At 26.8% G+C, this 27,838-nt stretch overlaps 1 protein-coding gene across 1 annotated transcript in view; it reads right to left on the reverse strand.

The window, feature by feature from the left end:
• The window catches only part of LOC107455693 (midasin), a 248,404-nt gene that overhangs the window by 39,763 nt on the left and 180,803 nt on the right, over window positions 1-27,838 (reverse strand). Inside the window, exons 50-66 of the mRNA XM_043040480.2 lie at window positions 27,421-27,571; window positions 26,372-26,612; window positions 22,229-22,392; window positions 20,621-20,785; window positions 19,645-19,841; window positions 17,277-17,584; window positions 15,912-16,264; window positions 14,981-15,201; window positions 13,173-13,315; window positions 11,467-11,658; window positions 9,498-9,746; window positions 8,484-8,555; window positions 7,205-7,645; window positions 3,747-4,232; window positions 2,006-2,101; window positions 1,824-1,918; window positions 1,171-1,267 (exon numbers count right to left, since the gene is read on the reverse strand). Of these exons, the coding sequence (XP_042896414.1) occupies window positions 1,171-1,267; window positions 1,824-1,918; window positions 2,006-2,101; window positions 3,747-4,232; window positions 7,205-7,645; window positions 8,484-8,555; window positions 9,498-9,746; window positions 11,467-11,658; window positions 13,173-13,315; window positions 14,981-15,201; window positions 15,912-16,264; window positions 17,277-17,584; window positions 19,645-19,841; window positions 20,621-20,785; window positions 22,229-22,392; window positions 26,372-26,612; window positions 27,421-27,571 (3,671 nt within the window). The remainder of the gene's footprint in view (window positions 1-1,170; window positions 1,268-1,823; window positions 1,919-2,005; window positions 2,102-3,746; window positions 4,233-7,204; window positions 7,646-8,483; window positions 8,556-9,497; window positions 9,747-11,466; window positions 11,659-13,172; window positions 13,316-14,980; window positions 15,202-15,911; window positions 16,265-17,276; window positions 17,585-19,644; window positions 19,842-20,620; window positions 20,786-22,228; window positions 22,393-26,371; window positions 26,613-27,420; window positions 27,572-27,838) is intronic.

Genomic DNA, 27,838 nt, shown 5'->3' on the forward strand with positions numbered 1-27,838 from the left:
TAAGCAATATATAATCATTAATCGGCTTAATAATCATTATTTTAAATTAATTGCCAGCCAATCATTTTAAATTAAAACAGTTGCTAACTTCCACCTCAGTATCTTTTGATAGATATTTACTAACAGTTTTAGTCACTTCGACTGCTTTATTTAACCAATCAAACTCGAATATTTTTTCATCTTCATCATCGATCATACGAACTTTATGTTTGTCTATCAAATTGAATTTCAGCATTAAAATGCATTCATCTTACGATGCACCATGTGAAAAGAACAAAAGGAAGTACAAATGAAAAACAAATATGGGCACAAACACAGGCACTGCCAAAAATAAAAACTAGCGATGTCGAGAGAACTATAATGTACAGATGTGCACATTCAATATGAATTGCACCAAGGTGGAAAACTCGGATCAAACGTCGTTAGTCGAAACGAAACTGCTTAAAACTCAACAACCAAGTACCTCACCCTGTCCACACTACAGCAGAAGTCGCTGTTGTCAAGGCAACAGCGCATTTGCTGAAGCTCCACCCATTCCACTGATAATCATTCTTTCTCAGGCAGCTACAGTAGGGATAAAAGTTCGTTTCAAGTAGGGCTATCATTGGGGCAGCTTGGGTTTCTGCATTTATATGAATTACAATAATTGGAACCCCTCTAAAAATTAAGTTTTTGCAACATTGTAAGAAATTTTAAAAATTGGGAGAAAAAAGCAGATTTCTACTATTTCAAAGAAGACTTTCAACCCTGATAAAAACTATTGATATTTGTTGCAGTTCAGTGAAGACAAGTACTATTAATATTAACATGGAATCTACATAAAATTTTTTTTATGTGATAAGATATTTTCATCCAACAAAACTTACCTAATCTATTTCAGGTGATTCAGGTAAAACTATTATTATTCATTTTGTGTAATTACAGTGAAGAGAAGTGCTAAATTTAACATTAACATTGAATCTGCATAAAAGAACTATGTGCTACTAAGATATTTTCAATAGACAGGACTTAGTTACTTATAATCACTTAAAAATTAATATCACAAAAAAAGTTTGCCTGAGTAGCCATTGACAACAATAGAAAAACTGGATGAATCCCAATATTTTTGTGGAATGTACAAACTTATAACTAAAACATAACTAAGTGAAATAAAAACAAATACTCTCTTACCTTGGATGATTGTAAGATGTTAAACATATGAAACCACCATTTGGAGCAATTTACTTTTTGTTTCCTCAATACAGAATCTAAGCTTTCACGCCATCCACTGAAAATAATAAAATTGATATTTTATTCGAATAGGTCAAAAAACAGTTCAGAACAACTATTTAGAACTATTTTTACTTTAAGATACACTTTGATATACAGGTAGAAAAAATGTATTCAACTCAGAATGTGATTTTAACTTAATCTAACATTGGGGATATTTTACTTCAGCTTCAGAACGAAAAGAAACACATTTCTATGGTTGGATATCAGAAAACACATTTATTAAATTTAAAAGTTGATAAAAATTGAAAAAAGAAAAAATTTCCAATTAAAATCTGTTCGTTTTTAAAGAATTATAGAATGAAATTAATGTTATAGATACACATGACATTACATAATTTTAAATTGAAAATTCTGGTCAGTTTTAGAATATTACCTAGAATAAATTTTTAATATGATACAAATTATCTTTTAGTATTAGAAAAACATTTTAAAAATAAGCACTTATAATACAAACCAATCTCCACAATAAAAAATATATAAAGAAAAATTTTCCTTCAGCCAATTTTACGTTTAATGGTATTAAAATTTATCATTATCCAAAGAATGCTTACCTTAATTCCATGGTTCTATAATGAATAATATTTTTAACAATCTGCTCTTTTACATCATGTAAAGAAAATTTCGAGGGTACAAACTGGTTCCATAGCTATAACAAGACAAAGAAACTCAATAAAAATATTTTTCTATCTAAAGCCGTAATCGTATTTAAATAGGAAGCAAAAATAAAACTTACGCGAATTGGTTCGATTAGCATTTCTAATCCAAGGACGAATTTCATCACAGGGTCTGTTATAGGGAATGATAGGATGCGCTCCACCAATTTTATAATCTGTTGAAATACAATTTTTTAAAAATGAATTAATAAAAAAACCAATTAATAAATTCCTTCATTAATTAAAAAACAGTCTAAAAGACAAAAAAGATGATTCTACTTTCATTGTAACTATTAGTAACAAATGTTAAAATATTGGCCATAAAAATATTTACTATCATTTTAGAGATTTCAAAAAGCTAGTTTAAGCAAGGAATCACTCGAACTTTACAAGACCCAGTCTGTGACCTTGCATTTTCAAGAAAGATATTTGTTTATTAAAACATTTGTTCAAGATAAGTAGTAAAACATTTTACAAACTAGAAATGGACGATTTTAATTATTGTAATTATACAGGTTGATCTTCAAACAAAAAATGGAATCTTCTTTCTCCATAGTAATTTACAAAGTAATTATAGAAATCCCAGTTCCTTATTTACAAATTACCTAAGTAATATTTTTGAACATTTATTATTCCATTTTTTTTAGAGAAATGTTTTCTCTTGAACCAGTCACCCAGTTATAAATTTAAAATTTAAGGTTTTAAGCAATGTTTAAGATTAGGTTCCAAAATAGTTAAAATCTGCAAAGTTTAAAACATGGTAATTTAAAATAGAATAAATAATATTCAACAATATTAATTAGCTTAAAAAATTAGGAATTTGTATTTTACTACTTCTCTGTAGATTAAAATGGCCTGAAGTATAGGGTGATTATATAAGACCTACATATATTTAAATGGAAACAAAAACTATATGATTTATGTGTTTATGAAATAATATATGCCAATATTTTATTTTACAAATACTCAAGATTTTGTCTTAATTTAGACATTTGAAAATGACATTTTGTTCAAAAATAACTTTATATGAATTGAACCTTCAATTCAGTTTTTTCTTTATAAGAACGGAAAGTTTATGTAGTTTAACCAATAACTAATCTTTTTACATTACTCTCGAGGAAAATTTCAATGGAATTCATTATCTTGTTGGCCAATTCAATTCAGGAGAAATACAATCACTGAACATCTCTGTACATAAACTGATTATGACAAGAGACGTTTGTTATGATGCAACATATTATTAAAACCACTTGTCGTACACGTCAAAATCATCTAGATTCAAAAATAAATAAAAAATCATTAATTATGCTTCCGTAGCGCTCCCCCTTGACAGTAACGGCATTGCCTTCATGGATTTCAAAAAATACAGTCCGATTACTCCTCCAGACCACAACCCCAATTAAACTTTTAATTTCTAGTGATTTATGATAGTATTTTTTCTTGTTTTATTGTGGTTATGAAAATCCCTCAGAAACAGGTAAAGGTCTGATATAACAATTTGGCTCATTTACAAAACTATTTAAGAAATATTTGCTGAAACATATTTCGAATATTTTTTTTTGTACATAATTGCAATTAATGATTCCTATTCACTATACGGCAGTTCATTTTAGTGAAGTGACTTGCCAAACAATATTGCACATGTCAATTCTGGCTAAAGTTGAAGGAAACATGACTGCTATAGCACTTTAATATAGAGAAGAATAAAATAGTATATAAATTAAATAAGACATAATTAAATAATATATATATATATATTTGTGGAATAAGATTTAGCATCATAACTACACACAAATTATGCAACAAATGCCATTAACTTACTTCATCAAGATGAGGATTATCCCCATGTTCTTTCATTAACTGTTTAGATCTAGCCTCCAAGTGAGAGAATACGGGGTATAGATTCATAACCTCAGCTGGATTAGGGTCTCGATAAACATCAAACGTTTGGGCCTTAAAAACCAAAGAGCTCTGAAGCTTATGACTCATTAACAAAAGTCCAGGAGCCAATTCAGAATCCAAAGAAGAATCTATCTTATCACCCAAACACCTCACTATATTGTACAGAACTTCGTGTCTTAGTAGCTGCGGATTAACGAAATCAGAATTTTCGAAGTTTTTGTTAATGGAGTTAGCTTGTCCTTCAATCAAACTTACAGGCATTAAAATGGACATAGCACTGCAGTATAATTGTGATATTTCATACATATCCTCCATAGTCAGTTGAAAATCTTCAGATATTTTTTCTGTATTTTCCTTCATATGGCTACTATCAAAATCATCTGAACTGATACAACCTGCATAATCCTGGAATAATAATAAAAATTAAATTAGTAACGTTTTAAACACTTTGAACCAATGATTTTGCCAAATGCATTTCATGCACACATAAATTGCAACACACTGAATGCATAAAATGCAACAAAAGGGTGGGAACAAGACGTACCTACCAAGTGGTAGAATAGATTAGCTTTCAAAATGGAATTCAGTAAATTTTGCTAAGCATTAAATATCACACAGAATATAATATGTTCTTTCTCGAACTCTCGTTTTATATAAATATAATTTTCAGGAGGTAATGATACAGGGCATCCCAAGTTAGAATGATGAGTTTCAAGAATTTATAACAGGAATACAGCAGAGGTTAAGAAACAAATTTCGCAGCAAATTTATGTAATATGACACAACTTTTTCATTTCTAGAATAGAGATGCTTGTGGTAAACTTTACAATAAAAGAAAAATAGTTTCAGATCAAGAAACAAAATTTTTCAAAATTCTTTATCGTAAAGAATGAAAATCAAATTATAATATTTTTGAAATGTCCACGATTATCCATAATCACAGATAGTGATCAGAAGAAAAAATTTAATCTATAAAGAAATTTAATAACAAATAATAATACCCTATGAAAAAATTATGGTCCAAACAAAAAAGAAGTGTGATTGGGTAAGAAAACATGTGAAATAAAACAGAATTCAAAACAGAGTAGTCCTATATAATGTTGATATCATTTTTAATAAATTTCACTTAATAAAATAAAATTTGTGAAAAACATCCTTATATTTCAAAGTTTTCTTTCAAAATCAACAAAAAGCTACTTAAATTTTAAATTTTCAAGATATTCAAATTCGATTATTTTCATAAGAAGAAAAAACATTAATGTTTTCCTAGCCTGCACGGTATGAAACGGTAATTTTAAATGCTCATATCCTGTTTGATTTTTAATAATTGTTTTTAAATTTTAAAATATTTTTTTTATTAATTTAAAAGTACTCTAAAAATTCTGCGTAATTTTATTGAATATTTCTGCAGTTAAAATAAGAAAACGTACGGCAAAAAAAAACTATCCATCTCTCAATAAATATTAAAGCAAAATTTATGAGATTTTAACCAAATAATAATCAAAGTAGTTGAAACAAGTTATAATCTTTTGCCATATTTATTAACAATCCCTCAAACTCCTAAAAGCTATAAACATTATTGATATGCATGAGAAATGGCATGACGTAACACTTCTTAAGCTGTAAAATAATTCTCTATATATTTCTTGAGAAATATGAAAAAAAAATGAGTTAGTATAAAAGTGTTTCGATAATTTTGCTCAACCCCTGTGTGCGTAAATATATATATATATATATATACAGGGTATCTGCTACATTTTAGATTTTCAAATTCATGACTTTCCATGACTAATTCCTATAATTTTTCATGACTGAGCGAAGTTACTATTTTCTCCCACAAAAACGCAACAATAAATTTAAAAAAGCATTATAATAATTTTAAATTTAAAAAACAGAGTAAAGAAAGAGTTGAAACAATAAAATAGCTGATAGTTGAAAAAAATACAAAAGCAAATAATTTTTTTCTGCAGAATTATATTTTAAAGATATTTTTCTTGTTCATCAGAAAGGAAAGAAATACTCCTAATTTTTCTGTTCTCATTTCAGAATTAAAAAAATTCGCCAATGGCTGGTTTGCTTCAATTAGAATTTTAAATTGATAAAAATAAAAAAAATAAACAATAAAAATTTCAAATGTCATAAGTTTAAAAGATAATTCCCTATAGAAATAATGTTTTTTCTTTCATTTTTTGAAAGAACACCATAATTTTTAAAGAACATGAAAAAATCATTTTATATTCTAATAAAATATGACTGAGTGATGATTTTGTTAGGAACTCAGATATTTGGAACAGGATGAGATTGGGAGGTGGGGTATTCAAGTTTAAAAATTAGATTTTTCGGAGACCTAAATCCATGAATTTCCAGGTGCGCGGATACCCTATATCTAATATNGAGTTATAGTAATATTCGAGTTATCGTACTTCGAGTTATAGCGAATTGACTGTATAATCAATTTTAATATATATATATATAAACAAATACAAGAAAACACGAAGAAAGTTAAGAAAATCAATCTTCATTTTGAACTTATATATAAATATATATACAGTAGAGAACCGATTATCCAGAACGATCGGGACCATCGCGATTCCGGATAACTGATTTTTCCGGTTTTCTGAATCGCTACAAAATGCCGTGTTTTTAAAGCAAAACTAAAAAATTATTTTTAAATAGTTTTAGAAATAATAAAAAATGATAAATAATAATACACTTAAGTTTAAATAAGGAAAGAAATTATGAAATAAAAATTATATACAGGCTTATATATGTTATTATTAACATTAATAACATATATAAGCTATTTGTGCTTATGTGAGATTCATCTACAATTGGTTTCTGTAGACGGCTCTAAATCAGTTCATTTGTCAACTCGATACGCCCTACGCTCTAAATAACAAAATGGGCTCAAGATCTTGCAGGAAAAAAAAATTTTTTAATGGAAGAAAATTAATTTCTGGTTCCGAATTTCATTCCGGTTATCTGATTTCTGGATAAGAGGTTCTGCACTGTATATTGGTCGGTTAAAAAGTGAGAACAGTTACAAGCAGAACTGAAGCAAGTATACATTCAATGACTCTTTTGTTCCGATAAATATTATTATTATTTATTTTTTTTAAAGCCTCTTTTGCTTAACAGAAGTAAATAACAAAATAAGCAAAGTCCATATTTTTAAGGGACATTTGTTTTTTTTACAAGTATGAACAAAGTTTTTAAGATACAATGAATTAAGTTAACAGTGCATTCACACTTGGAAAGATAAAATGTATGAATAAAAGCTATGAATTCTTGCAAAAAAGATTAATAATTTTGAATATTTTTGCTGAAGATTTGAGAAACCTCGAACAATTTAACAGCAAATAAAATCAATCTCTCACCTGCTCAAAAGAAGGAAAGTATTTCTTTAAATTTTGTTCAAGTATTTCTTCATCAGATGGTTCATTCTCATAAGTTGTTGTTTTACTGATATACAAGCTTTCATCTTCTTCTTTTTTCAATTTATTTTGCACATCTTGATGATTCCAAACTTTCCAAATTTTGGTGAATGCTACTAAAAGTAAATCAACTATCTTCCTCAAATTCTCTTCACTTTGAATTTTGACTAGCTTAGCAGAATTCATGAGTTCAAGAATAGCCGATTTCAGGAGCTTAAGCATCAGTTTGGAGCTAATTGCAAATGGTAAGTTGCAAAGAGACAAAATATTGGTGAAAGTATCTAAATTATTTTCTTTAAGAAGCTCTGCAGTGATATCAATGGGATTTAGGGTAAGGTTGAAGAATGGTACAAACTGTTTCAAAAACTCAGACAGGTTATTGAACTGCAATAAAAACATTAAAAAATTTAAAATTGAATATGAAATTCTATGATACACAAAATGCATAAAATAAAGTAAATAAATGCAACTTCTTAACATTAGGCCATACTTAGAAGTAAAGTGATATTGTAAAACACTATAATATATAAAAAAGGAGTAAAATAAAACAAGTAAATGTAGCTAATTAGTATCAGTTAGCAATTTAGAGTAAAATAATTTTAATCAAATTCTTTTTTTGTGAAACAGTGAAAAAACAATTTGGTATTAAGAAAATATAGCAACTTGTAAAAATAACATATTAAGTTAGCATTAATACATTGCAAAATTGCATTAGCATTGAAAAATTGATAAATTATGTTTTTATAAACTGATAAAATAATTTATAAATTGAGACACTACGTCGATAACAACTAAAAAGTTGCACTGATATTTCAGCCAATTTAAACTTTTTATCATCTAAATTTTTTTGAAACTTTTATACTGTTAAAATCTTTATAAACTTTTTATACTGTTTAAAATGATAACACTAAGGCTGAGACAAACCTATTCTAAAACAGGCATAAATTGAGACATAATGACATAAATTGAGTAATGACAAAATTTAAAAAAAAAATAATAAATAAAATCATTTAATAATGCATTGAAAAATATGTTTTTTCTAAAAATATAAAAAGAGAGAGTGAAATAAAATTACTGGAGTAAGCAAAAATTATTCCTTCAATTTTAAATAAAAGTAAATGTGTAATTTTATGCAATAAGTATCATTGAAGCAGAATTTCATCAATAAATATACTGACAATTATTATAAATTACTTAACAAAGTAAGGATAAAGGCTCTTACCTTAAGGTTTAGTTTTGTACAATACTCTTTTCGTAACACAAGCTGACTTAACATTTGCAGTCCATACATAACCTAATGAATTCAGAAAAGAATTAGTCATTCTGATTACAAATATTTTAAAGAATAAAAATGTAGTCAAAAAATATTTGATGGTAAGATTTAAATTGTTTTCAATCATATACGATAATGATATCATGACCATAATTCATGAATTATATTTAGTATAGAATTACTGTTTTTAAAATAACTGCACTTTAAATAAACTTTAAAATATAGGTATTTTAATTATGTTGCTTGAAAACTACCAAAATTTTTTTTTACCAAATACACCATACATGTGCTTCAAGCCCCAAAAAATAAAATCCTAAAGCTAAAATATTTTTCAGCATTAAAAAAAAAAATTAAGAAAGAAATCTCTGTGATTAGTAACAACTAAATATTAAAACAATTTATGCTGTTTTAAAATAACTTAACATGAGGGGAGGGGGAGTAAAAATTACTTTTCTATGTAAGAGAATTACAACAGATTGAAATGCAGTTTTTTAAGATTATCAGATCAAAATTTTATTTAAGTAAAACTATACATCAACTTATAAAATTTCGCGATCATATTTCAAAGTAAAATTTTATAAACATAAAAGTTCCCAGTTCTCAGAATCAAATCTAAATTACACATACCGATTTAATGATTAATATACCATAGAATAATAATCCAATTTAATGAATCTAGGCTAGGAATTTCTTCTAATAGAAACCTATTCTATCTAAGATAATTAGGTACAGATTCGTATTTCTATATTCAATATGGAGAAATTACAGATTTCTAACACTCTGTGTCTCTATAGATAAAACTACAGATTTCTATTTCAATGAAGAAAATAGATTCTTTATTTATAGTCCATAGAAACGTTGACACATTTTAATTAAATGATTTGGCAATTAAAAAGCAAGGAATTTTAAAAAAATATATGATTGATTTACAAAAGATGAACTTAAAAGCTAAAATAGGCTTACTTGTTCCACTCCTAAGCAAAATGGTTCAGTAATATCTTCATAGAGGGGATACTTCTTTGACAAGCGTGATACTATTTCTTGCTGATTCTTTATATAATTATCAATTCTCTGAATAGAGTTGATAACATCACATTTCTTTTCGTCGGAAAGAGTGCTATCAAATTTATTCAGTTGTGAAACTGCAGATAATAGAGAGTCAAAAGACTCGACAGAAAGAAAATCACCTATTTCTTCTTTAATGGCTTCATACTGAAATAAAAACAAAACAAAAAAATGAAACAATTTGAAAACCTTTTTTAAATTAAAATTAATTTAGAAGAGTATAAAAAAAAACTAATTGCAAATCTAACATCTGAATATTAGTTTCACAATCAAAGCATTTTATTGCATATTTACAGTTGTGCTTGTATAAATAAATACAACCAACTTAAATCAAATATACATCACGCTGAATTAAAGGAATAATATAACTTATAAACACAAGTTTAGATTAAAAAAAATAACAATAATTGTTAGGTTTAATTTAAAAACACATTTTCCAACACTGTATTGTTATTCTTACTTTATAAAGAAATAAAAATAGTTAATATTATACTAAGTCAAATAGGGTTCAAAATAAATATCAATTGATGTAAAAATTTGAAAGAAATTTTTGGAAAATTATTATGTAAGAGAATTATAAGATATATTTTACAAAATTTGTTCAAATATTTGAAAAATAAGTAACTGTACTAAAAAATGTGATTTTTTAAAAACAAAATTTCCCTTGATATATAGAGACTGGTAATGCCCAATTACGCTAGTAAGTCTAGGCATGCAAAAAACTTCATGTTAGCTGTTTATCAACTAGTAGAGTTTATGCATGAGGTTATTATTATTATCATTTTTGAGTATTTTGTATTAACCCAACTTCATCCATTTTCAAATATTACCATTAATTTTTTTTTTTTTTTGAAAAATAAAAATTTATTAATTTACTAACGAATCGCTATTTTAAAAAAGAATTACTTTTAAGTAAGTAACTTTTAAAGAGGTTAAAAAAATACGCCATTTTTATAAATAGTTCCAGACATATAGTTAAATACACAAAAATTAACAATGACAATAAAGGGACCAAAATTTCTTAACTGGTTTTCTGACTTTGCGACTGTCCCCCCACATTATAACCATAATAAGATTTTCAGATTGAGTCTTCTCCCCACCCTTAAATTCGAGGGTCAGAGAAACGATATTTTTGTGCACATACTGATATCAAAACCTACTAATAGGTAACACTAGTCAATAATTTTTAAGGTTTGCCACTTTAAATCATTAAAATGGATTAATTCATATATAATACAAATTTTGTCCTAAGTATTATTAAACATTTCCTAGCCAATATGCAATATAACTATTTTATGGCTTTAATACAAATTGAGGTTTTGCTATGTAATTATTAAAAATTGCAAAGATTTTTTTAATTATTTTAAAATATTTTTCACACTATTAAATATTTGGGATAATATTAAAATAACAATAATTACTTAATATATTCTGCATACATTTATTCTTAGTTAAACAATTTTCATGGTTGGACAAAAAATTTACTTTCAGAGATATGGAGATGAAATTTTTAAAAAAAAGCAGAAATAACATTAAAACACCAAAACTTTAGAAAGTTCCGTAATAAATTCTTGGAATCATAATTTCTAAATAATTACTACTTCTCAAATTTTTAGGATCAAAAGAGGTACAATTTTAAGAAATAGGAATGTTTAAATTGAAAAAATATGTTTTCAAAACTTAATTTTTACGATTTTGTTATCATAAGAATTGTTCATCAAACCACTAGAATGCATATTATAAAAAACTAAATACAGATTTTTACCTTAAATAGATTAGCAATATCATTTCAACAATATTCATCAACATAGACATCAATTCAACAATAGTAAAAGTTTCAAATGCAAAAGTAAAATTGAATACATACTTCGTCTTTTTGGTGTCGTAATCTTATTTTCTTGTTCAAAATATCTACTTTTCTCTGCAGAAAACCAAAGGTCTTCTTTAAACCCTTAATATAAGGATGACCATAAGCATGAGTTATTTCAGAAAAATCTTGTCCACAAGATACTTTTGTAATCCATTCAAGAGAAACTATTTCACATTGAAGATCTCTAGTCTTAATAAAAATAAAAATATTAGTAAAAATCAAAAGAAAATACACAATCACACTTTGCATTATTCTTTGAAAAATCAATCACACCTTAAAACTTGATGTAAAATTTAGTTGGGTGTTATATAAAAATAGTCATACATATAGGGGTAAAAAGATGGACCCAATTTAGTTAATTTGCAATCAATGAAAAAGAAATTGTACATCAATAATTTGCATATCAAGGAAAAGAGTAAGGTTCAAAGTTCTTTTTTTTAAACACAAGTTATGAATGTTCAATATGCAACCCTTTTCCTACGCGGATAACATTATAAATGGTAGAAAAGCTTCTCACATATATAAAAAAGCACGCAGTGACTCAGTTCTGAAGCTAGGCAAGAGTTGTTGACATAGGTGGGACATAAGCAGTCTCCTTAACGGAACCTCATAATAAAAAGTCACATAGGACACTCAAGCTACCACAACACTTCCATGGTGCATAGCCAGATTTTTCAACAAAAGATAAGCACCTTGTAAGTACTTTTTCAGCACTCAAAAAATATTTTTAATCACTATCCAAAAAANAAAAAAAAAAAAAAAAAAAAAAAAAAATTCATAAGTAGGTTCTGTGCGGTAATAAAAATTATTTTTTCTATCATTTAAAATTCCCAATTTATGAACATTGAATCAAAAAAATTCGATCATGATAAAATAACTAGTTTCTGATAAATATTGCAGAGCAAATTGTGAAAATCATGCAACTATTGTAATTTAAAATGACAATCGTCGTAGCAAAGAAATAATTTCTTTTTAAAAGATAGAAAATTAAGCACCTTTTACAAACCCCAGATAAAAAAAGCACCTTTGAGGGCTTTTAAAGAATGCAAATCAAAAATAAGCACCTTCAAGCACTTTTTAAAAACGCTACGCACCCGGACTTCAGTAGTTCTAACTCAGAATCGACCATATTACTTAAATCCAATGTACAACTGACAGTGAAACAAAATACTTATCTATTCTAATCACAGTCGTTTCAAAATTACGTCTCACAAAAGTGAGTGAAAATTTTGTAAGGTGAAGAATATCAAACAGATACAAATTTTAAGCATCGCTGATTTTAGAAGATTAAAAATAAAGTTAGGTCTGAAGTTAATTATATTTAACTTCAAAACACTGATAATGTAATATACCATTCTTAATTCAATGATTATTTATATCATACAACATAGGGTGCTCAAAAATATTTTGTTTTATTTGCAGTTTTTTGTTGGTCTCCTAAACCCCTTTGTGATTATATGTATCTCTATTAAAAATTTAAGTCCTCTATGATCTTAAATTACATAAAATTACAAAAGGAGATTTGAAATATTACTTGAAGATATTTTTAAAAAAAAGTCTAAAATAGAAAATTTCAATGACTTTTATTCAGAGAGTACAATTTATCTTCAAGTTTAATGCAAAAAAGTAGGTGATACGCAATTGACAAGGAAAAAAATTCAGAAATTTATAAATAATATTAGCTCACCCTCATAGTTACTCACCCTATTATAAACTTGGTCATATTTCAGTTTGTGCTTCAGGACTGGATCAACAGAATTTTTAGGAGTAAAAAGGGCTAATGTTAGCATTCCAACCAATACATAGGAAGTAGAAACCAATTGTGTCAAGTTTGAACCATTAAAAACTGAAAAATTAGAATTTATAAAGTTATAAATATATTCGGTTAAAAGTATTCAAAAGATGATTACTAAATTTCAGACATCTAACCACATTTAGTCTTGATGACTGTCATTACAAATTTTAACAATTAATTAAAAGAAAATTATGAGTTAAACATTTAGAATACATAAAAATAAATATAACTGCGATTAATTATCACAATTTATGTCTTAATAAAACTTTCGATAACATCATACATCAAAAACAGTCTCTGAAATTATGAGTGGTGCACTTTTAGAGGTAGCTAGACGGCTAGAAAAAAATATTTAGAGGATAGTGCATTTAAAAAAATTTTTGAAGATTTGTACTTAATGAATAAATTTTAATTAATCTAACTATGGTCAATCCATGAAAGCAACTTGAAAAATCTCTTTTTCAGGGATGAGAGCTAACATCTGAATATTAGTTTCACAATCAAAGCATTTTATNTTAGCGGGAAAAATGGAAAAATCTGAAAAAAAGCGGAAATCCGCGAATCCGCGGAAGAATCTCATCCCTGCTTTTTCTTTCCGAAACAAAGAGATATTGCCTTATGTGGCATATTTTCAGCATTTTTTATTTAATTAAAGACAGAAAATGCACTAACACGGTGTTAAAAAACATAATTTTTTCTTATTAATTTTAATATAAGACACTTAGCAATCTTAATGTAAGAAAAGGAACAAATTTGAATTTTCAGTGGGGAAGGGGAATTCGGAGCATTTAATGCATCATTTACACTTGTGGGACCTCATAACACATGCTCTAAAAATGAAAAGATCAAAACCGGCTGTTGTCTGAAATATTTCACGAGCAGTAACATTTTTCTTCTCTTTTTTTTTGGCAAAGACAATGGAAGGTGACAGGGCAATGATTGATTCAAATACAATAAAGATATCAATTGATGCAAACTGGCAAATAACAAGTGTAGTTGTGAGTTCACTGAGAGATTCAACTTGTCAAATTCGATAGCATAAGAGCATTTGAAATGCCTAAGTTTATTCTCAAAGCTAGACATATGGGTTCTTCATGATCTTACTGTAAGAAATTTGTGCTGTCAAATCAGACACCTGTGATTTGATTCTCAAACATCAAAAAAAATTTCCATTTTTGAAGAGCATCATCACTGGCAATGAGAAATGGGTTATCTACAATATTTGCTTGGGTTTCTGCAGAAACTGTTAAGACAGTATTACCTTTACTTCAAATGAGGAGGTCAAAAATCACCTAGATCAGTTTTTTGTCAAAGAACAAAAGTTTTATGAGCTAGGAATCATGCTGACAGAAAAATGGCAAAAAGTATTGAACCAGAATGGACAGTATATAATTCAATAAAATATTTATTCACTACAAAAAAATCACCTTAACAACCCAATAAATCCTGTAAAAGTAAAGATTTTAAAAATGAGTGATAACACTTTAATACATATTTTCAAGCAAAAATTTCATTCATGAATCTTTATACAAACTTTATACATTCTTTATACAAACTTTGTAGGTTGTATTGGCCAAGGTCTAGCAGGTATATATTTTTAAAATAAATTGGGTTGAATTTGATATTACCATTTTACAACTATAAGATTCCAAAATCTAAACTTATTTTATTAACACCTTATATGCACGTAATAAAAATGTTAAAATTAAAACTTACCTTTCATGGATTTTTTTAGGCTAAATACACTATCAAGTGCAAGTGTAACCAAATTATTTCCCTTCTCAGTCACAAACAAGGAAGTGATACCTAGTTTTTCAAACATAGCTGTAACATCACTTTTCGAAGTAGCATCGAATTCCTCCTCAAAGTCTGCCATTTTAGCAATATACATCACCAGATTATTAAACCAAGTAATTACAATATTTGCACTGGTTAGTCTAAAAGAATTAAAAAAAACATTGAATATTTATTTTTTATGTAAGCATAACTAAAATGAATAAGCAAACTGAATAATAAAAATACTTATGTCTACTTTAGGATGATTAATTAATTTGAAATATAAACTTTCAATGATCTTATTTAAACAAATGTTTATATTTAATAATCTTAAGACAATCAACAGGGTTCCCACTTAATTTCAGAAAAAAAATTCTTTGACTTTTCCAGGTATATCAGGTAGATTTCAATGAAAATCCATACAATATTATATCTATACCATGCAACTTTTCAAGACTTTTATTTTTTTATTTGTAATGTCAAATATTTGATTTTGTGAACAAAAAAAAATTTCATTGAATGAAGATGGGAACATGTCAGTTTGACTAAAATGTGAAATTTTTAACTCGAATCTGAATTAATGATTACTGTTACTGAAAATTCTAAGAACAGTTAATTTCCTGGTCTAATATAGCAATTTTCCAGGTTTTTGTAAGAAAAAAAATTTGCAACTTTCCCGGACTATTCCCTGATTTTTGGAGTTTAAGTAAAATTCCCTGACAATTGCAGGTTTTAACTGTTCTCCCTGGCCAGTGGGAGCCCTGAATCAGTTATCAGTACCATAAACTACATCTAAGACAAAATAATAACTGATAAACGTATAGACACAATACGATACTAAAATAAATCAGTTTAAAAAAAGAGAGCTTACAAGAAAGATTGTTTGGTATCAGTTAACTTGTCAAAATTGCCCCATAGTACTCTTTTGGTAACTTCTAGTTGTACATCAACAAGTTTTGAGTTACCAAGGGATGAATGGCACATTAGTGAGACTGAATCAGTAGGAATAGCATATAAAGATGAGCAAATGTAAGTCAGTAAAGGAGCTTGTTTAGCCCAAGAGTAGTTTTTATTCCAGATATTGTTGGTAGAAACATGATCTGCATCTTTATTGCTTTTGTTAAATGCTTCTTCGTGTGAAAATTGCAAACACTCAAGAGCATTTGAAGAAAAGCCATGTCTAGTGTAATACAGGAACTGGTTCATATCAAAAGCATATTTTTCCTAAAATAAAAAATAATGTATAAAAAAGGAGCAAGTACAAGTGTTTACATTCAAAATAGAATAGTAAATAAGACTGAAATTGGAAAGCATAAACTTATTGAAATTGTTACCTAATCGGATTAACAATTGAATCCTTTTGCCACTGTCCTGACAAATAAAATTTTTGCCACTGTCCATTTTTCAGATATCCCTCAACAAATAATAATTTTAAAAAAACTAGTAAGCAAATTATCAATTGGTGACCGCTGCATTTGTGCCTTTAGTAATTAACTACATTTAAAAGAAATACATAATGTAAACAGTTTTAATAATTATCAAGCGAGGCGTATAACTCGAGATAAAAAAAACTACATCAGACATAAGTAATGCTACTAAACACCAAAGAAAGTTCTTCTATACTTAATATTCATCTTTAGACATAAAATTATTTCATTTTTGTTCACACCAGTATTTTGAACATTAAAAAAAAAAATCAAAGAAAAAAACGGCTGAAATATGTTGAAAAAGCCGACCTAAAAGCTACTTTTATCAGCTGATTGTGACATACTTTTCCTGGAACAATTAGTTTATCACTTCCGAAGGTAAGAAACAAACTTCCTTCCACCTTTTTAAAGCAAATGGCGGAGAAATAACATGAATTTTTGGTTTGATTAAATCAACCAATAGCATTTTTGATCAGTTAGTTTGTATACATAATTTGTATCTCTATAGTTTACACCAAATTTTCCCAGCAACTACAGAAATTCTGCTGCAACTATAGGATATGTTGATATGCAAAAGTAAGGACTATAACATAAAAACGAATAACATTACATGCATTAGATATTTAAAATTTTATAATAAAAACTATACCTTTCAATAAAAATAAAGCATGTTAAAATTTTATTTCTAAACTTAAATCAGTAAAACTCAAAGTAACAACATAATGATTCTAAAACAGTTTTAAAATGAAACACTGATAAAACTAAAATAAACAAAAAACGTTTAAATAAAAAAATATAAATATATTTACCTCTAAATTTCCTCGAATTGTACGAAATATTTGTAAACAGCGCTTTGGATTCAATCCAAGTAACTGGACAGCTGCTGTCACGATGAAATTTTGGACTGACAAATTACTGTTAGACAAAATATCAGCTTCACAGAGAATCATTAGGTATTCCCAAAGAGGATAGAGTTGGATTCTATAAGCTAGTTCTTTATCTGACATAGTAGGGACAGCCGGAGCATTCTGGCATATTTCCATTATGTCATCATTATCAATATTGATAAGACCAGCTTCATGTAATTGCAATTTGATGTCTTCAACAACATTTAATTCTGGAACAGAAAATTAAGATTTAAATTCATTTTTACTCCATCAAAACTGAAACTGAAAGTTTTGAAGCTTTTTTTATACAGTTTTTGAAACATTGACCCTGAATTCAATCAAAATGTAAGCAACACTAAAACAGGGTGCGTAACCAAATTATTCAACAAAAAATAAGCACCTTTTAAGCACTTTAAAAAATATCATCATTAGGCAGGGTTGGAAAGTTTTTTGACAATTGACGGTTTTATCTGGTTTTAACCATCATGTCAAAAAAAAAACTTTTGGCATTGTTTTTTACACTTGTTAAAATTTTTGAATCATGCAAATCGAATAGCGTTTTCATACGCTACGGACTGACGATGCACCGAAATAGATTGGGGTTAAATTATTCGAGAAAACACTGAATAGAACAATGTTAACAATGTCTTTCAGCATAATTTGTAGCGAAAATCAACATGGCAAACGAAAAATCTCAATTTGGAAAAGGGAAAATTAAGCACTTTTTAAAAACACCCAATGAAAAAAGCACCTTTAAGGGCTTTGAAAAAACGAAAATTGAAAAAAAGCACCCTTAAGCACTTTTTAAAAACGCTACGCACCCTGTAAAACTAAAAAAAAAATTTAATATAATCTGAAAATAGATGTTACATCCAAGTAAGTAATCATTTAAGAGCTTTCTCACAAATAATGGAACAATATAAATTAACTTAGAAAGTGTGATTTTGTTGTGAAATATGGGTGCAACACTTAAAAATTATAAAACAAATTTTTTTTTTTTTTAATTTTTTTTTAAACCTTTTAGAAAAAAAGCTATTGAATACAACAGTTTATATATATTTTTTTTATTAGCAATTAGAAAATATAATTCAAATAAGCTGAGAGAATTCTTATAGTTAAGATTTTTCAGATTATTATTTAATTTTTTTTTTAATTAATTGATAAAGATGTGATGTAAAATAGGCAGAAACCAGGGCCCCCATCAGGGGGGAAGGTGGGCGCAAAATGCGCCCACTTAAAGCTTGGGGGGGGATTTTTACACTAAATAAAATGAATAGTTTAGGGGGGAATTTAGAGGAGAGATTTTTTTTTGTAAAGTACATAAATAAAAGAAGCAACTTTCTATTTTCAGGCATACATAACTTGACTATTAGTAGGTGCAAAGCAAAATACGTAAGGAAATTCTGGAAATCTACCTCATCTTATTTCAATAAACAAATTTTTTTTAATTGTTAGTTTAAAACTTCTGAGCTCATTAATCTACAGGTGCCATCAACAACTTATCATTTATTGTAATAGTTTTAGTCAGCCCATTTTCAATTATTTTCTGTGCCTTCTTTTTCAATTTATTTATTTTTGCTTTAAACATATTTTCAGCATTCACAATCAGGATCAAGGTCTGCATTAGTCATATTATGAGTAGAATGCAAGCAAACTAGCACTATTTCGAACAAGCTAACATGGAAGGGGGAAGTTAGCAAATTTTTTTTTTTGGGGGGGGGGATGAATGCGCCTAAAAGCTTGGGGGGATGGGGGCCACTGGCAGAAACACATACATAAAATCAGATTTCATATGTAATTTAGTGAATATCCCCAAATAAGTTTTAATAAGACACTATTCACTAATTTGCATTACAATTTTCATAAGAATAACTATTTTAAGGGTAAACTTTATTATTATTATAATTTTTTTCTGGAAATTAATATTCAAAACTGAAAGACAGAATTTGTCAGTCAATTTTTTCTTCAAGACCGATTTCACCCAATTGTGAAATAGTTTGGGAAATTGATCATCTCATGCTTACAAACACATATTTTAACATCCAAATAAATAATAAATAAGTCCAAATTCCTGCATTTTAATAATAATCTGACAGAAATGAACAACGAAACAGCTTCCGATTTAAGGCCTAATTAGATTCTCTGTTAAAATATTAAATAAAAATTATACTTATACCCCATTTCATACTTGGTGTACTAGTCCATCACTAGTACTAGCTGTAACTATTTGCCATATTAAGCACTTAAAAAGACAATTTAAGCATAAAAATATACAAGAAGGATAAATTACCCTTTGAGTAATCAGGATCCAATATTTTAAGAATTTTTTGCATTCCATCTTTTTGGTATCGATGAGCAGGATTTCTAAGAAGAACTTTTACAAGAGATATAGCCCAATTTTCTTGGTTGGTAACTATAAGTTTAAGATCTTTTAAGGACAAATTAGGATCTTGAATTCTGTCTACAAGGTATATAGCAGAAAATATTCTAAAACATAAAAGAATAGCATAAAATGAATATCGGCAGAAATTTAAAACTACATAAAAAGAAATTTTGGTCTACATACATAAATTCCATTTGAATTTTTCTCAATTAAAAATGACATAATATAAGATTTTTTGATACATTAAATTTCCAAATGTTAAAAAAGCTCAGCGATAAATCAGAGCTGTGAAGATTCATGCATATGCATGAAACACAAAGAATCTGGAAGTAAAGATAAATTTTAAAAAAAATCTTTAGGTATGAAGGTGGGAAAAGAGCAAAAAATCTGAAAATACCTACAAACTCAAAGTATAAGAAAATAAATAAAAAAGTATGTAAAACTATTTTGCACAAAACAAAAACATTTAAGCTATTCACATTCTTAATTTAAGTTTCTTTACTGTCGTTAAGCTTTAAAAATAATTGATTAAAGAAAGTAATAATAAAGTAAAACAACAAAATTTTTTAGTAATATTATGAAAAAACAGTTATTTAACGTAGCATATTCTTTCATTATTGTCTCGCAGTTGTTGACAGTTACTTACACTCTCTCAAAAAATTTGATCAAATATTTTTATTTTGAGAAAACTGTTTTTATTTCCTTATGTTGGAAATGAGTCTTGAGGAGAACAAAAAAGCTAATTTTATTGCATATTTTTTTCTATATCTAAATTGATAGCATTTTTCTAAAAAGTTTAGAAACTTGAAAATTCCAATATAAGTCAGAAGAATCTCAAGCTTGGATTTAATATCATAATGTATAAATAAGCATAAATTCTTACTCCTGAAGGGAAGTCCAAAGTCTGAATTCTTTTTCGCTGATAAAGCTCAATGGGAAACCAATTTTATTAGCAACTTTGACACAAATAGTATTGTCTTTGTCTGATGCATTTAGGGCTCGATTGATGGTGTTAAACTGGTTAAGCAACCTATTGTTTGACTTAAATCTGCAATTAAAGAAAATGTTTCTGATAGTAATTTATAATAATGAAAATATGCATGGTACAAGTGAATAAAACAGATGAGAAAATATAATAAGAAAATAATTAATATAAAAATATCTTTAAGTTGCATAAAGCATGAGGGTATGATAATGAAAAAAAAATTACATAAAAAGGTAAAAATTTAAGAATTAAAAAAAAGTTTTTTTTTATATTAAAATTAATACATAAGTAAAGATACATAAACTTTATGGAGTTAAATTTAATTGTTTGAAGGTATCAATCTTATTTATATTCTTTAATAAACAAGTATGGAAAATATTGAAGCTCTTAGAATGTAAGTACAGTGTAGAGTTTATACAGTACAGAACCCGTTATCCGGAAAACCAAAAAACCGGAACGAAATTCAATAAATTTCCATTCATTTTTTTTTTAAATGTTTTTTTCCTCATAAAATTTTAGGATTTTTCTTTCTTTTTTTAAAGATGTTTACCTTACCATCATTTTGGAAATAATTATTAGTGTATTACTTCATCGTTTTTTCTTCTTTTTAAGATTATTTCCAAATATATATTTTTTTTAGTTAGGTTTAACAATAAAAAAAACGGCATTTTGTAGCGATTCAGAAAGCCGGAAAAATCAGTTATCCTGAATAGCGATGGTCCCGATCGTTTTACTTAATTGAAAGTTGCTGAAAAATATGGTTAATATGGTGCTGCAGCTACTGAGCTCCAATGTCCATTTAAGTTTCCTTTTTATGGTTTAAAAAATTATGCTAGTTGAAAATGGTTAGTTAAAATGGCTAGTTGAAATATTTTTTTTTAAATTTAATAATTTTTAAATAATTAAATTTTTTTAAAAAAAAGATTCCCTTTCAGTAATCCTTTGAGGTACAATAGTGAAAAAAAAATTGCATAAAAAGGTAAAGGTTTAACAGTTAAAAAAAGTTTTCTTTTATATTAAAATTAAGATACAAGTCAAGATACACAAAAATTTTATGGAGTTAAATTTAATTGCTTGAAGGTATCAACCTTATTTATATTCTTTAATAAACAAGTATGGAAAATATTTAAGTTCTTAGAACGAAAGTAATGTATAGAATTCATACTAAAAGTAAAAAGCTTACTTAAAAATTGCTGAAAAATATAGTTATAATTTAATACAAAATTTTGAAGAAAAAAAAAACAGGAAGTTTTTAATTATAAGCTTTTATAACCTAAAATGCTGCAATACATAGTTGAATGCTAAAAAAAGGAATTTGTAAGTTAAGCTAAATTTATTTGCAAATTTTTCTCTATTTCACATAATTTATCTTTGAAGCATAAAAGGGAATAAAAAAAATTCTAATGTAGAACTAGTATAAATTTCAATTTAATTTAGTTGCTGCTAATACACTACATAATTCATCTATGCAATAAATAAATAAACAGATAAACCAAATTTTCTTACCCATCATTACTTTCAAATAGTCGAAGAATTTTTTTCTTTAAAGAATGAAAATTTGGAATGAGCCGTTTCATTTCAAAGTCAATACTTCTAAGAAAAAACTTTTTATCAAGGGGAGTTTCCCCAATTTGCAGACAAGAGGAGAGAAGGAGTATAATTTCATACAGCTGGGAAATAAATACAGAGAATTATGAATAAGTAACAAAACTACACTTTGACACTACACTTTGACATATTCATAAAGAAATTTGTATCTTTTTGAATTTCAATGATTTTGAAAATTTAAGGTAACTGCATGTAAACTAGCAGCAAATTAGTGCATTAGAAAATTAAATTTTATATGTAATAAAAAGAGAAAGGTTGCCTAAGTAATTTTAAACTACAGAAAACATAGATAATACATAAAACATTCAGGGTTGCCACTCAAATCTGGAAAAAAAATTCCCTGTGTTTTCCCTGTACATGTTATACGCAATATATTAAGAAGAAACAATTACTGTGCTCTCGTGTGAGCTATATTGGGCTAACTATATTTATTAGTTTCAATTGCTGGAAAAACAGCTGAACATACTTACATAATGCTATGGTAAATGAAATAGTTTAGCATAGCTGAAGTATCATGGTTAAACATCCCATAGATTACGCTTTGAGTGGTCACCATTTTTTAAAAGACCAAAATAAAAATAAAAATTCCCTGTATTTTCCCAGTTTGTAAAGAAAAAATCAAAATTCCTTGCATTTTCCCTGTTATTTTAGGTGATTTTTAAATTCCCTGTATTTTCCAGGTTTTCCCTATTCTCTTTGTGGAGTGGCAACCCTGACATTACAAAAAAATAACTACTACAAGACAAGGTATAGTTTAAATGATTTTATGTTCAGCGATGTACTGCTTTTGCCGTCAGTGTATTACTGGAACTTATTATTAACATTAAATAATAGCCGAAGAAAGGCATAAACCATATGTAAAGTCAGACTTGGATATAAATTAAAAACTTTCTTCGAACACAAAATATCAATTTAAAATACTTTCTGTAAGCATTGATTAATAGGTGTAACTAATTAATTGGTGTTCCCACCCTTTCCTCGTCACCCCATTTTGACAAAATTAGTTTGAAAAAAAACTGCGGAATTTTTATAGAACTTTATATTGATTTATACCACTGAAATAAGTTTGGTAAAAAACCTAGAGCTGAAAAGAGAAATACAAAAATGTTATGTCCAAAAAAGATTTTTTAATAATTTAAAAAATACCTGAAATTTAAGCAATAAAAAAGTGTATGTAGGAAGTAGGGATATAACAATAGCCAAACACTGAATGTTCGACAGAATACTGAATATTCAATGGCGGAATAGCAACATTTAAAAAAAAAAGAATTATGAATAAATATTTTTTACATAAAAGTTTGACAAATATTATTGAAAAATAAGTAAACCTTAGCTGTATAATTAGCGTGGGGTAAAGGGAAAAAAAACTTTAATATAAATGCTTAAGAGTATAAAGATAACTAGATATTAAGATGATAATAAATATTTAAGGGGAAAAAAACTAACAGCTATAAGAAAATAAAAATCGTCCAGTTGAAAAAAATATCCTCATAATACCTAAAACAAAACTTCAATTCTAAAAATAATATCTTCCAGGAAAAAATTATCAATAAGACATCAAAAGAGATAATGTCTACGAGAAACGCTGTTAAAAATGCAGCTCTTATCATAAAATTGCCTATATATAAAACAAATATTATATACAAAAGCAAAACAGAAAAAATAACATAAGATTTTAATTTTTGGAAAATATTTTTAAATATATACATTTCTGTTTTTCAATTACTGTATTTTCAAAAAAAAAGGTGAAAATTAAAGTCTAATAGAAACCATTTTAATTACTGCATATAATAAAATAATAAAAACAACTATAAAGTCTTTTGGAAAAAAAAAGGCTAAATAGAAACCAAAACAAAAATATATCTTGAATTAAAAATGAAAGGTTTAATACTAAAAATTTTAATTTAACTGTTTCACATTGCCTTAATTTAAAAAAAAAATTAAAACTGACCATAAAAAAAAAGTTATTAGAAACGCGCTCTTTAAAAAATGCTGTATTAATAAAAACGCTAATAAAAAGTAAAGTTAGTTCAATAATCAAACAAGAAATAGAAAAAAAAAATTGTTCTCGAATCTGAAATTGAACTTTAACGTAGAGAATCACAGTATAGTAATCTATGCTACTCGTTATCTGTCTTACCATAAAAGAAAAAAAAGGACAATAAAAGAATAAGGACTATTAGAAACACTCTACGCACGTGGTTTACTTTAGTTAAAATAGAATAACAAGCAAAAATGTTCTCAATTTTTAAAACATTAAATATTGAAAAACAAGGAATTGACTTGCCTGAATATAATTAAAAAGAAGAAAAAAATCAGCTTGACAAAACTGATGGTTTAGTATAAAGTTGTCTAGTTTCAATTCTTTAAATTTTACTTTCCAATGTGACTTTCAGAAAATAAATTAACAAGTTTTAAAACTTAACAAATATGCTTAAAAACTATTCCTAACAAAGTTGAGTAAAAAATTTGATTTTAGATTATTCCTTATTAAATCTATTAAAACGTCTCCACCAGTCCCGAAATTTTTTTCTCGTCTTCCAAATACTTTGCCGAACATTCGGCCAACCGAATATTTGTTATATCAATAGTAGGAAGCAGTTATCCATAGAATAATATCAACGTTTCAATTAAAATGTCAATGCGAGATTTCATTTATTTAAATTGCATGAGCATGAATCTCAATGTGTGATTTTTAAATCATGGGAATATGCATCTGCGCATTTAATTTTAAAATCGCGTGAATACGAATCGCGATGTTTGATTTTAAAATCATGTTAATACAAATCATGATATTTGAATTTGAAATTGCGTGAATGTGAAAAGAAAAAAATATTTTTCGCAATGGTGACAAATTTTTTGCGAACGGCATTCGCATATATTATACAGGTCTGCGTGAAGCTCATCCATTTTCCGTGCAATGTAAATAAATAAAAAATTAAAGGTTTTTTTTAATCAGTTTCCAGCACATTTTTGAACATAAAATATTTTATTCTTGCTTATTACAAAGTACATCTTATATATATGTATATATATATATATATATATATATTTGATTTTCTATTAGACAATTTAGCACCCCAAATAGTTATGGCCTCTTTTCAATAAATTTTATTGTCTATCCTTTCAGCGGTTCCCAAAATGGAGTTCCCAAAGATAAAATAACGAAATTCAATTGAAGAAGTATGTTTCTCTGATAACAATTCTCAATGTTTATTATTTTTTTCTTTTTTAGCTTATATTTTAATGTAAAACATAATTCATTTCACTCATTTTCAGCTTAAGCATGAACAAAAATTAAATTAAGAACTAGACTAGATACCATTCCAGAGCAGTGAATTCAACCTTCTGACATAAAACCCAATTTTAAGAGTATGATTGATAAAACGATATGATGAAAATATTTTTCACTAAATATTGTCAAAATAATTAAAAAATTTTAGATTATTACATGCTTTTAAAATAATTAATAGTCTTAAATTAATTAATAAGTTCACAATTACTATTTATTCATTAAATCTCAGGGTTTGGTCAAAAGAAGACTGACCATTTGGGGTTCCACAGCCGAAAAAAATTCAGAATTAATATATTTTAACGTAAACCATAATTCATTTCACTCATTTTCAGCTTAAGCATGAACAAAAATTAAATTAAGAACTAGACTAGATACCATTCCAAACCTGTGACTTAAACCTTCTGACATAAAATCTAATTTTAAGTGTATGATTGACAAAAAGGATACGATAAAAATATTTTTCACTAAATATTTTCAAAATAATTAAAAATTTTCAGATTATTACAGGCTTTTAAAATAATTAATAGTCTTTAATTAATTAATAAGTTCACAATTACTAATGAAATTTATTCATTAAATCTCAGGGTTCGGTCAAAAGAAGACTGACCATTTGTGGTTCCACAGTCGAAAAAAATTCAGAATAGCTGGTGTATTATACTATTTTGTTATTAAAATTTATTTTCTGATTGAGTTTAAAGTAACATAAATCTTTTTCAAAACCTTTTAAAATTTTAGATATATCTTACTTTCCAGAATGATTCATCACAAATGACTGGAAGATCATCTTCAACCATTTTAGTTACAGTATTTATAATAGTTAAAAGGCAGTCTCGGAATTTGGAAATCACATTGAACTTGTAAGCTTTATTATCTTCAATGATATTTGAAATCTCTCCAGTCTGGCATAGCTTGAACAAAGTTGAACGGTCTTTGTCTGAATTAGCTAACTTTAATTGCATAAGTCTTAGAAGAAGAGATAAATGGTATCTGAAAAGAGAAAAAAAACATATAAATATATTTAACTTTAGAAACAATCTGAACAAATTTATAAATATAAATATTTTTTGATTTTCTGTTTTAATTTCCAGTTCTATAAATAGAAACATTGATAAAATCTTTTAGTTATCAATATTTGTCTTTTTTGTCATATTTAATCAGCAAAATCCTAATAGTATCGTTTAAAATTCTCTTTTCAATTTAAAAACAAAAGTCACCACCTAAAATTTTTTTATTGAAATTACTTGCTAAGAAACAAGCGAATATTTGAAAAAAAAGTCATCATACATAATTTTTATTAAGAATGAAAAACATTTTTTTAATATTGATTTCTAAACTTGAGGACTCTGATTAGTAGCAGAAAGAGTTATAGTCTCTAGCTGATATTTGTAACGTTTTTATTAAATGCATTTGATCAAACTCACACCAACAGCAAGCGAAATATCGAAGGAAAAAGGTAATATTTTTAGATACTTATTAGTAAATATTCTTAGCATCATGCTTAGTTATAAGAACAAAACTTTTGTTAGACTTTTCTGAAAACAGGGAGGTACTTTCAAAAATAGAAAACCAGAAATATTCCTAAACAAAATTTAAATTTAATTTAAAATTTATTTATTGCAAAAAAATTGATACAAATCATTTAGAAATTTTTATAAGTCAGAAGCTTTTATAATACAACTAAAGTTTTTGTATTACTTTTCAAATCTCTTTTAAATTTAAAAATTTTGAAGCAACAAAAGTAACAGATTTACAATAAGTGCTTTTGCATTCAAATAATTAAAAAAAAGAACCATACTTATTAGCACAACTCGTTATTTTTTCTTCAAGAATGGATTCATTATCATCATAATTTGGACGTTGTTTCATATGACGGAGAAACTTTCCAAAAATATATGGTTTCCAACGTGGATCCATAGGTAATTCCTTTTCTTTTACGTCAGTAAATGCTACAAAAAATATTGCATTAATTTAATTTTACATATCAAAGTAATAAACTTAAATATAAATTAAATTTCTTCATCATTTGTTTGATAGATAAATAAAAGAAACAAAAAGAAAAATAAAACACATAAAAAAATAATAACATGAGTATCCAGGAATCCTGGAGCTCAATTGTATTCAAGTAAAACATACACTAGTAAGGAATAAAATAACTAGTACATAAAAAAAAATTTAAAAAAAAAAATTTTTTATTAGCTACTAGTCTTTATGCT

This window comes from Parasteatoda tepidariorum, chromosome 9 (genome assembly GCF_043381705.1).
Source record: "Parasteatoda tepidariorum isolate YZ-2023 chromosome 9, CAS_Ptep_4.0, whole genome shotgun sequence".
Taxonomy (NCBI): Eukaryota; Metazoa; Arthropoda; class Arachnida; order Araneae; family Theridiidae; genus Parasteatoda; species Parasteatoda tepidariorum.